This window comes from Ascidiella aspersa, chromosome 2 (assembly GCF_963924565.1).
Source record: "Ascidiella aspersa chromosome 2, kaAscAspe10.2, whole genome shotgun sequence".
In the NCBI taxonomy this organism is placed as follows: domain Eukaryota; kingdom Metazoa; phylum Chordata; class Ascidiacea; order Phlebobranchia; family Ascidiidae; genus Ascidiella; species Ascidiella aspersa.
In genome coordinates, this window is record NC_139448.1 from 25,846,577 (window position 1) to 25,859,215 (window position 12,639).

General features: G+C 35.4%; 1 protein-coding gene across 1 annotated transcript; it reads left to right on the forward strand.

Annotated features, from left to right (window-relative positions):
* The first annotated feature begins 1,546 nt into the window (after positions 1–1,546).
* On the forward strand, positions 1,547–12,639 carry LOC146164517 (uncharacterized). The gene is made up of 11 exons (XM_083380745.1): positions 1,547–1,733; positions 2,192–2,368; positions 3,557–3,754; positions 4,143–4,343; positions 5,701–5,915; positions 7,845–8,001; positions 10,118–10,242; positions 10,321–10,501; positions 11,039–11,168; positions 11,650–11,785; positions 12,448–12,639. Exons 1-11 carry the CDS (start codon positions 1,547–1,549, stop codon positions 12,637–12,639), a joined length of 1,899 nt encoding a protein of 632 aa, XP_083236871.1.

Below are 12,639 nucleotides of genomic sequence, written 5' to 3' on the forward strand. Positions count from 1 at the left end.
GTTCATTTTTTATCAGAAATAATTAAATTAGCTGATTATTCTATAATACGTCACGAAACTTAGATTAAATACGAGTTATGATTCATTAATTATTCTCTTACGTTTATTGACTCTTATTTTTAGGTTTAACGCAACTTACATGGTACCCGAACCGAAACTTTATAAATCGGTTTAAAAGTAAATTTAGTCTGACCGAGATGAATCGGATTCCAAAAGAATCTTCAAACCGAACCGAACCTGAATTGAAAAGGAAAACGGGTTGACTCTCTTTTTTTGTGTGTTTTTACCTTTTGCTTTGTCATGTTTATTGTTAAACTTCTATTGTTACAGTAGCTGAATTTGCAAGCTAAATTTGCCATACGCTTATTCTGGTGGTACTTCGTATTTTCGTGTAGTTGACACCTTAAACGGAGTACTGTATATTAAGATTATAAAGCTTCAACCTTTTGCGCAGCTTAGCACCCTAAAATGCTTTGTATAGCAGTATAACAAAACCTTTCCAAGTGATTCGAAAAGGGCAAAATGCCTGTCGGTTTATATTAGAGATCAATGTGCATGAGTTACCAACAAAAGTTCCAGCGATTACTTCACATATTCTTTAAAAAATTATTGAAAACATTAAACAGAGTATTCCAGTTAAATTCATCAGAAAGATTTTGCTATGAAAAATGATCTACCCATGGGTGATTTTTGTAGCCTATCTGAAGTAAGTATAGTTATACAAATGCCGAATATAACATTACGTTTTCAGGGCCGCCTCCATAGAAGCGTAATTCTGCACGAAATAAAAATCCCAGAAACACGCTAATTTATACTTTTTCTGTTAGTGTAAAGTTAAATAATTTATTGTTAAAAATGCAGTAATGTTTTACTTTAACAAAACATGACAAAACAAGGCCGCTGATATTTGCTTGCCTATTTTAACCAGCAACTAATTCCGAAAAAATAATCAAATGCGCCGCGGGGCTATTTGTTCAGTAAGGTTAAGTGTACTTAAGGACCATAGTCGCATAATCAAAATTTTTGTCTAGTAGCTCGTTGGTGAGGAACTCGTAATGCATCTTCAAGTAATTTCTCTTGTGTTTGTGTTGTTGATTGAAGCTAGTCACTCTACAAGTCAAAGTAATTCTGGTAAGAAGTTAAATAGCTAATACAAAACAATTGTGTTGACGTTGGTTTGATATTTAAAGGTAAGTGTCTGCCACGAAGCAAAAGTAAAGCTGACGCTGCGGGAAGACCTTGTCGCAAGTTGTGCTACGGACAAGGAGACAAAAGGTGTAAAGGGTCAAAGATTTGCATTTGTGATCATGAATGTGGGCTTTCGTGCATTAATGAAGGTAATGCTTGTTTTGTAAAGATAAATAGCGAATACATCAAGCTTTCGGATGTTGCCACAGAGTTCTTAATTTTGAGTATGCGTCTACAGTAAATAGGTTACATAGCCTATAATTCTCAGCAAAGTACAACTTTTCTGTAGACGAGGGTCAAATTACCTTTATATTCTTACATAGAAAATTTTTGTTCGTTACCCCCGGCAATTCCGCATATGAGTCAAATTCGAATTCACCGCGAAACAAATCAAGGTCTGTTATCTATTATCAAAAATCCCCCGTATCGCTACAACGATTTAGCAGTCTACGAATGTCTGCCGGGTTTCCATCTTTACAACCCCGTGAAGCACATGTGTCATGGAAAGAGAAACTGGACTAACCTTCGACAATCCCGATGCGTCCGTGAGTATAAATATTGTAGTTTTGAACCGTGTAGTTAGGTTTGAAACAAAACACGAAATACAAGACCAATTCCTGCTATACAGAGTTGTTGTAGTGGTAGTACATGTACTTGACATTACAGGTTCTTGCAAGTCTCGTAACATTTGGAAAGTAATTTCACTCGGCATAGCTTGTGGTGTGGAGTGTTTGGTAGATCAAGACTGCTCACAAAGCGAGCAATGCTTGTGCGATGGGCACTGTGGGAGATCCTGCACTAATCCAAGTAAACATATTTTTAGAACCTATACAATAGGTTAAAACAATTCGAAATTGAGAAATAAAATATGTTTTTGGTGCCATTTAATTGTTACTAATCATTATGGCTGTACTAAACTGAAAAAAAATCTAAAAAAAGTAATAATATTTCGACTGATCATTTTTTCTATCTTTCCTGTTTTTGTTTACTTTTATTCTTGTAGACGTGGATTGCGGATCGGCGGGCATCGTTGCAAATGCCACCATCCGATACACAGGTTCGGGATTGAAAAAAATGGCCCACTACTTCTGTGACAGAGGATTCTACTTGTACTATGGTTCGCCCTCGCGAAAGTGCGCCGGGTCAGGTATCTACGACGGAAATCTACCGGTTTGTCGAGGTTAGTGTAATTCGCTAATACGGATGCAAGGGCAAAAGAGCGGCTTTCGTGCACATGTAGTTTCGCTAGATCTATGACTTTCAAGTCAACAATCGTTTACAAAATGCATAAAAATGTTAAAATTACTCAAACTGTAATGAGCGTTGCTAAGTTGTCATTCATTTAAAAAGATTATTAAAATTTAGTTTTGAATTGCATCGAACAACATTTTAACTGTATTATGTCTTCAATAGAGCAACGTGAGTTATACACGTGTCGGCAGATATTGAAATTATTCTATTTGCTATTTTGATAATATACTGCTTGTTATTTTTTTGCAATTATTTTCTTGATACTACAGTGCTGTTTAAATTACTGTATTCCTTGTAATACGTCAAAATTACTCATATTTTAAGTCAAACAATATTCGCCGTAGGCTACTTAGTTATGACTAATGTGTATAGAATTCTTTATCATTTCGTCCCAATGTGCTTTTAGGATAAACAACATTCGCCGTAGGCTTACTTAGTTATGACTAATGTGTAGAATTCCTTTGTCTTGTTTATCATTTCGTCCCAATGCGCTATATATGCTCTCTGTTATTTACTTCCGCCACACATAAAGGTTGTATTGAAACATTAACCGGCAAAGTAATAATAATCAAAAACAGGTTATATTTGGTAAGTGTTACCACAGGAGCCGGTAGAGTAATTACAAGAGGTGCTGCTTTTGATTATTATTCAGCAAAGTTGATTCCATAACTTTGGTCTCATGACCAGCTTAAAAGCTTGCCCTTTTAATGAGGTTATACTCAAAACAATTTGTTTTCCGTTTATTGTACAAGCGTTCAGTGTCATTCACCTTGACGAAGGCGGCTTGAATAGCTTGCCGAAACGTTGGTCGAAAATTCAAATTACCAGAGGAGCTGTTTTTTCATTTGTATTACTATGCCTGGTAGCAACAGTTTATATGTTGGGAGCCACTAGTTTAAATCCCAACAAAACGATAAGTGCTGCAACAAAAAATATTACAGAAACGTTTCAACTTCTTGGCCTTGGTTTAAACTTGAATTATTTGCTATACACTAAATTTGAAAACTAAATTTTTTTTCGTTCTACCTTAAAAAAGTGGATTTAAGCAGAACTCTTTAGTAAGAAAGCGTTGGTAAACATCTCGTTTAAATCGCATTTGCCATAATCTTTCTTGCAGAAATTGAATGCAGTGACCCTCTGCCATCTATGGTAAGCATGGGTGGAGGAATCAAAGACTATTTTCCCGGTCCTTTTTACGTCGGACAAATCTTTACCTTCACCTGTCCTCCAACCCACAACCTGTTGGGTGATCCGAATAGAACTTGCGAAGAGGATGGAACCTGGAGCGGAAAACCCACTGTTTGCTCGTTAAAAGGTGTCGTTTAACAGCTAAACAAAAATAAAATATTAAATTACAATTCCTTACAAAAATAAAGATGTAACTTGAACAAAGCTAAATCTCAAACGTTTACCAAAAGCTAGCTAGTAGTATGGGCTTTGTAATTTGTTCTACGTTTGATTACAAACTTCAGAGTTTCTTCGCCAATGTGAAATCAATCAAATAAATTAAGGTTCTGAGAAAATTTAGGTTTAATTAACTTTTTCTCTAATATAAATACTCTCTCTTAAATTTAAACACAATTTTTAAAAATATTGTACTTTTGTTTTTAATTGTGTCGTTTAGCACAAGGCTTCGCAATATCGCCAAAACTTCTCATCTAGCGTCATTTTTTGGCTTGTCTTATACTTATTTTAATACTTAGATTCTGGCAACATGAACAACGCGGCAAATTGTCCACATCCGGGAGTCTCTATAAACGGCCGTATAAAGTCGCAGGCAAACTTCAGTGTAAAAAGCCTTGTTCAGTTTGAGTGCGATGACAGTTACTTGATGGTGGGAGATCAAACGCAGGAGTGCTTGTATTTTCTTCAGTGGAGTGGAGGCGCCGCTCCGAAGTGCATCAGTGAGTTCAGTTTAATGGACGAGAAGCTTTTTCTTTTAAAGTTACGCAAAACGTCCGATAGCGCTTGTCTTAAATAATTTTGTTATTTCTAGTTCTGGGTAGCAAAAAATTTCGACAAAAAAATTTTCGTAAATTTTTTAGTTGGTAGGCTATATTCCTTAGTTGTTTTGCAACGTGAATGGAAAATATATAGGATAATAAATTACAGTAACTATACTAAAATACCATATGTAAATTATATAGCGGTGATATTTAGACGGTTTATAAAAACAGGTATTAAACAAAAGAAATGCTTTATGTTTATAAAAATATATATTCAAAGTTTACATAAATAAATATTTCCGTATGAATACAGGTATTATCAGTTGTACCAAATGTGGGAAATGCGATCTTAGTGGCATTTTTTACAAACACCAAACGATGGTGCCACACACTTTACTCTTTTAACAACACCTATACGTAGTGTGCAGCTAGGCTAAAATTTAACATGCAGCAATTATGGCATTTATGTTGCCACCTGCCAAAAGTGGAACAAGCGGTATGTCGGTCAAACTAAAAACAAGTTTTTCTCACGTTGAAAGGTCCATCGCTCAACTCGGTTTAATTGTTAATAGCCAACAACGACAGAGCTACGCCTTTGTGGCGCTGTGAGATCAACGTATTGCCGTACCGCATTTAGACTATTGCTTTAATGTTGTTTTCGTACAAATTACACCAGCCAAGCTTCTGGATATCTTTAAAGATAAAATGCCCAACCGCGAGGAGTTCGTTACCGTTCCGCTTACTACGTAAAATACCATTTTTAAGGACAGTCCGTGATATAATGTCAGTTTTAATCCGGTCCGCAATGCAATAAGCATAGCTGATTCCAGCGCAACCACACTGGATGATAAAATTCCAATCAGTTGCGTGCTTATCTCTTTTTTCTCTTCTCGTTTTTTTCAAGCTAATTATCGTTTGTTGCCATTCTATGTTGTGAGTTGATGGACTCTACACTCTACAGGTGTTTGAGAATTTCCCAGGCGGTTTTACATAATATTTACATTTTAGCCACCTTTTTGTCATTTTATACATGTTTGTTTGTTTTGTTTTTTCTGTACAGTAACTGATGTGTACGGCAAATAAAAAGTAAAAATTTACGAAATTATTTAATGCCTTATACCTGTTTATTTAAACATTCTAAATATCATCAGATCCGTAAGAAAGAATATTTCTTCTACATTTTCTTGACTGCGTGAGATTCCATAGGTTCGAAACTCTTTCAGCGTATACCTACAGCAGATTATATATCTCGTAATCGATTAAAATACCACAACCACAACATTTACTAGTTTTTTTATTGTTCTTCTTGCCCCAGATCCAGATTACAGATCACAGTCACGCAACGGAATTGAAAGGATCCAATCCGACGTGGAAACATTTTTTCGAAAATCTTACGACCAAAGTCCTGATCGTTCATCGGGAGGCTCAGGCTCAACAGAGCTGTACTTTGTTATTGACGCTTCGTCGGGAGATGAAAACGATTACCTGATGGACAATCTTCCAATTATTGTAAAAAGCTTTCTACAAAAGGTGATATCAAACCGCGTTGAAATAGATTTAAATATATTTGTCTTTTGGAGACTTTTCAGTTCCGCAGGACTAGACATTATTATATCCTTACAGTTTGTTTATCATAAGGTGGTCCTTACGGTCAACCTGGTGCCCTCACCTGCTGGAACTCTATTGGGGAACCCTGCTCTTAAAAACTAAAAATGAAAAATACAAATGTCTATTACAATTACCAAACCAGATAAACACACTCGATATGGAAAATAGAGCAAACCTCCTGTTGAATAACTGTATATATGTCCTTCATTACATTTACTGTATCATCGGAATATCATGCATGGTTTGTTTAACAGGTATTAAACGAGTCGATCAGTGAGCACCGTGTAGGAATTATTATGTTTGCTGCAAAAAGCGTAGTGCTGCAAGAAATCAAAGAGAAAGTCTATTCAACAACACAAATTGTCAATACGATGTCTCGAATTTCTAAAGATAAAGGTACCAAAAAATGAATATAAGAGTTTCCCTTCCGTATCTAAGCTTATACCTATAAGGATCTAGTAAAAGCCAACCAACCGATATTTATTAACGACTCGAAGTTGTATCGTGCTTTATCAAAGGCCTAAAGCAGGGGTTCTCAAACGTGGCCCTCGGCGCCCCCCGAAGGTCACGGAGCGGTCATTGGGTGGCCACGGGCATAACACTCATGGATGTTAACCTTTTTTGTAACGCTTTCTAACACATTTTTCTGACACACTTTTAGACTCGTCAGTAGGGATGTTTAAAGTAGAGTATTCGATCCATTTATTTGTGCTGTTAGCCGAGCAACTAACGTGTAATGCAAGGTACAGAGGTTTTGAAATTTCTCTAAAGGGCGGTAAGTTGAAAATGATATATTCAATCGTATAACGCATTACGTACGCTACAGCTGCAGGGTCAATTTTTCTCAAGGTCAATTTTAGGTTAATTTTAGGCCAATTTTCAGCGAGGTTAAGTACACTACAGGTCATTCGTCAAGTAATAGAAATACATTAATAAAACGAAAATCGAGAAATCATTGACGAATGTTGTGAATATAAAAATACTTTGGCGGAGTCCAAGAACAAGCTTTGTAATGACTAACTAAGTTAATTTAAGTTCAATTTACTAATTGACTGATTTATTAATTTTTTAGAAAGTAAGCGCATTTATTTGTTAGTTAATGGCTATATTTTTTACATACATGAAGAAGTCAAACAAGTGAAAACACGTTAAATAGTATGCTAGGTTTTTTTTACAAGCAGGTGGGCATGGGGGTTGAGAGCCTTTCAAAGGGAGCCACGAGGGTTGAGAGCCTTTAAAAGGGGGCCACGAAGCATAAAAGGTTGAGAACCACTGGCCTAAAGAATACAATAGCGCCAAAAGACACAAAACAATGTAAAATAATAAACAAACATCCCAGAAAGGTAATAGACGCCTTTCGTTGAGTGTTAGTTGTTAAAACAAAAATAAACGCTTATTGTTGTAATTTCCTGGTCATCCTTGCCACACGTAATGCAACAAAATTTGTTTAATATTGTAACTATGGTTTCTGCAGAGAATATTCGTGATCGATTGGGAAGAGTAAGTTTAATTCGTCAAGGAGTAGCAAAATTGTCAGAAACTATTGAAAAGTCGTTCAACCAGATCGATAGTCGGATGAAACCAAGGCTTGTTTTTTTTCTATTAAACGGTTTGTTATGATCTTTATATGGACTGTGGTTGTACATTGTTTGTTATATATTACTATCGTAGATTTTACCAGTCTTGTATATGTTTTATATTATACCAGAGCAAACCAGAGTTGACGAAACAACATTGGGCTATATGACAAAAATGCATTCTATTTTCCGTGCAAACATTCCTACGGTAAATATTACATCTTCGTCAAGTATTTTAAGAAAACTTGTAAGACAATAATTCTGTTCCTCTTAGTTTTTTGTTCACTTTACATGCGACGGATGCAAGCTCCTTTTGAGAAGGCTTAAACGTGGCTTCCTTAAACTACTTTCCTCTGTAAGCCACTTGAGTATCTCTCAACCTCCGTTTGGATTGGATGATGAAGAGTCTTCGCTAATTCCAAAACGCAAAGGTAATAAACCTTCAATGCGCACCGTGCATTTCCATCACAGTGTACAAAATACTTAAATGCAAGTCGCGAAATACGTACAACTATTAACATTTTACAACACAATATATAATGTATTTGCTTCAATGCGCACCGTGCATTTCCATCACAGTGTACAAAATACTTAAATGCAAGTCGCGAAATACGTACAACTATTAACATTTTACAACACAATATATAATGTATTTGACCTAGCTAATCTAATACAATTAAGCGCAGTGTATGATATTCTTCATTAGGCCTATGACATCATGTATAGATGTAACGTTACGTCTCCCCTAAATACCCCCAAAAATAAACTCGCCCCTGGTCATCATATTATGTTTGGCTGATATGAAACTAATTGTTTTGCAGAACCTTCGCTAAACATATCTAGTTGTGGAAAGGCTGGCAACCTGCAAAAACTTAAAAAAAGTTTGTCATCAGTTGCAAAAATTTATTCGGGTTCGGAAGCTAAAAAAGGAGCTTGGCCCTGGCACGTTTTGATTTCCAAAAACAACTCTTCTCCGAATGTAAGTTTTGTTTTTGTTTAATTTGTTTAAAATCTGCAACGGCGTGATTTTACAGCAGACGCCACGGTGCAAGAATTATTGCGCAGAAGAGAAAGTTTGATATAGCTACTCTAATCATTTAAAATTGTGCATTGAGAATATAGCTAATGCGACGAAAATATAATGTGCACAAATGTGTAACAAAATTAACTCACTTGTCTATCTCAAATCAACGAAGTGTAGTAATTAAGAAAACTGCTGTTTAATCTGTCCTGCAAATGTTTATGGTTTTTAAAATTTGTTTAAATTCTATTGGTCGCGACTGAATTTTACACAATCATTAACACCAAATTGCACGAACAACCCATTTAATTGATTTTGAAACCAAGGTTTATTATAATTCGAGATGCAGAAGTTTTACAATATTATTACCACGTTCGCCACCTGAACTATAAGGATTGTGGAGAACAAAGTTACCAATCTTTTCGTCATTTTCGGAGAGGTGGTATCATCACCACTTAGTGTAAGAAGCATATGGTTTAAGTCAGTCCATGAGCAATTTGATAACATCTTCCGTTATGGACTGTTTATCACGATTTAGGATCCATACTAAAAATGTATCTTCCCATTCAAGAAGTTTATGCGTAAATTTATTCTACAAAATCCAAAAAATAAAAAAATACATTGAATGAGCTATTCTAGGATTCTGCTGCCTTGTTCTATGTAGTGGACATAAATTTCTTCTTTCGCTATTGTTTTGCTTGTGCTAATCATGTAATTATCTTGCTGTGTGTGGTGTCATATTCTTACGTGGTGAAACATTTACACACTAAAAGTTAAATTAAAAAATGTTTTTTTTAATATGGAGATTCTAAACGGATATATCGGAGGAGGTTCGCTAGTCAATCATCAGTGGGTTATCACAGCAGCGCCCATCTTTAACGACTTCGTCGGTAGAAATAAAATTCCCAGTCACTGGTTGGTAATGGGTGAGTAAGAAGAAAACATAATAAAACTAAATTCCAGGGTTGATTAGGTGTGTGATCAACTTAACGTACACTATATATATTTTGTCCAAACTATTTTCTAATAGTTTGTTGGACAAAAGAAAAGTAGCCTTGAACAATATTATTAAAAAAATCGCAAGATAAAATTAAGTTTACTAAAGTTTTTTTTCTAAAATTCATTTTACAAATGTTCGCAAAAGAAATCGATACAATCAAATATTTCGTGAAAAACAATGCAAGATCTAATTCATTTTTCTTGGATTTATTAGGTTTTATTAACTAAATTACTTTCATTTGTTTAAATTTCAAACAGCAAGCGCACAGCTCTTTATCGTTAGTTTTACAGTAGAGCGACAAAAAACTAACAAATTCCACACCAGGGCGCTTTTTTGCAGAAAATTGTCTCAAGTGCACTGCCGAAATAAATATATAACGAAAATTTAGTTTAAAACTACAAACAATATCATTCACTTTTGAAATATTAACCAATGTTTTTTTCAAACTGCGAAAAAAGCTTTTACCTACGTAGCGTGAAACTCCATTTATAATCCCTATTTACCATAAAGTGATTTTGTTTTTCAGGGACCAATAAAAGAAACTTGGAGAATGAAAAGCCAAAGGCGTTTTTAGCCGAAAGGATTGTTCTTCATCCTGAATACAAGCAATTTAACAGTTCTTACATAATCTTAGACTTCGATGTTGCTCTGGTAAGTTAGCTGACTTCCAAGCTATTATTAAACGTTTCATGTTTTTACTACGATTACATCGTTTTTACGCACATGCAGATAAGAATTGGAAGGGAATATATCAGGCACGGAGAGGTGTTTCAACCACTGCAAAATGTAGGTTGGGTGGATTACGGAGAGTTCGTTAAACCAGTTTGTCTTCCATGTTCGCCTAATAACTGCTTAAGCAAGCTTGTGTTATCACCTAACACCCGGGAGCACGATAGATGCCGGATGGAAGGTAAACTTTGTTTAGTGGCTCTTACAGAAACAATATCAGTGTAAATGGAATAAAAAAACAATAAATACTGTAGATGAAAATGAAGTTGTTTGTACTAACGGATTGAGCAAGCATTGGCGTATGGTTGTTTCTCGACTCGTTCCTTTCTGAGCCCGTATATTTCAATTGGTAGAGCGAGGGTCCCGGCTTGACCGGAGGTCGTGAGTTCGAACCTCACTGCAGGCTAGTTATTTTCTAGCTTGTCCTGCTTGCATCATAGATCAACAGATTCGGTGAGTCTGTAATGACTTTCGCTGTATAAATTATACGTAAGCCGTAATCGTTGGTCAAAAAGCAGCTTCAGAAGGGCTAGATCTCAGTTATTAACACATTGTGTCTGAATGTTTCATACTTTAGATAAATGAAAAGTCTCCTTATTTCCCGGCAACCTTCACCAGCTCATTGCTCAAACAAAATAGATTTTATCCCGAATCGTAGTTTTAATACTAATGATTGGGATTCCTAAATTTCGAGCTACTAAACCTGTGTTTGTTTGAGGTGCCTACATGTCCAGCATTCGAAATCGCAGTTTGGACATCGTCACTGGGTTCGGAGTGACGAGCGATGATAATTGGTTTAATTCTGACGTTCTTCGTCAAGGAGCAATCCGGGTGAAATCAAAGGAGAAGTAAGCAATTTAAGGGATGCGTTTATTGTAACTAATTTCAAACAATTGGAAAATCAATCAAAACCATTGGACGATAATAATTAATCAACTTCCTGAAGTTCGCTTAACGCAAAATTTTATTTGAGTTATATATTATTTTATATATAACTACACCATGGATAATTATTTGAAGTGTGATTCCATTTAATATAGCCTACTTCTTAACATTGCTCTACAATTTTAACTTTGTAACGATAATACGATAGACTTAACACTATTAAACAACAATTCAAACTGTATTAAGAAAGAAAATATTGTAAGTGTTTGTCATCATTGTAATACAATTTAGTATATAACGGTAGCACCTGATTTCCATATTTTGAGTTCGACTATTAAAACGATACTTTATAACTATTCAGTTATATTTTCCGTCGTTTACACCAAAACTAAATTATTGTTTTCCTCTTCGTTTATACCGCAATTACGTAACGTTTGGTCGCAGGTGTAAACTGGCAGTCTCGTCAATGAGCAATGAGCGCAAACAAACTTTTAAGTTCACAGAACGTATGTTGTGTGCACTTGGAGGGTCAAGGCACAACCCTGTCGACGCTTGCAAAGGGGATAGTGGAGGTCCATTAGTAAGAGAGGTGAAGATTTTTATTTCTTCTTAAAATCCGGACAACCTATCTCCATAAGGTTACGAACTTATAAATCGAAGTTGAGTATTTTTAACGCACCTGGTGAAATGATTTATGATACTGCTTTCCTAACTTTTACGACGTACTTTTAATGTAATTTTTGACACACAATCAGATACTATTATATTATAAAAGAACAAAATAGTGTATATACATGTAATTTACTATCAATGTAAATATTAGCTTGTATATAAGAAAATATCACTCATGTCTCACATAATTATGTTTTTTTGAATATTAAAAAAGCATTTCTGACGGTTCACCATTCACCAGATTAAGAAACACTGCCCTATACCCCTGCTGGTTTGAAAGCATCGATTAACGCATTCGTTAAAAGAAGAAGCATGCATTATTTTAATATATTTTTTGTTACAAACGTCTCTTTTTTAATAACTATAAGGGCCAGTAGTGAATATTTAATCCTGGTCATGCAGTTCGCCACTTGATCCACTCTTGCAGGCTGCTTTTCATTGTTGGTTTTATGTAGTATATATTTTGTAAATGAAAGGTACTACAAACAACAAAAAGGGTTTAAGTGCAATATGGCGGTGGGATCTGCTATTTGTTCGTAATAACATAGCCGTCATTTTAAAATATTGCAGATTGTTAATCGATTCACACATGAAAGCTGCTGGGTACAATACGGCATCGTCAGTTGGGGAGCACCTTGTGGAACTACAGATTATCCTGGTTTTTACACCAATATATTTACTGTTTTACCTTGGATTAAGAAAACCATGTTCAAGTCGACCGGAAATACTGTTGCAAGTACTAACGACGGTAATGTTCGTTAA

Coding starts and splice junctions, on each gene's coding strand:
- LOC146164517 (XM_083380745.1), top strand. CDS start 1,547: ATGAGTCAAATTCGAATTCACCGCGAAACAAATCAAGGTCTGTTATCT. Junction 10,243..10,320: donor TAGACTTCGATGTTGCTCTG/GTAAGTTAGCTG, acceptor ACGCACATGCAG/ATAAGAATTGGAAGGGAATA. Junction 10,502..11,038: donor CGATAGATGCCGGATGGAAG/GTAAACTTTGTT, acceptor TGTTTGTTTGAG/GTGCCTACATGTCCAGCATT.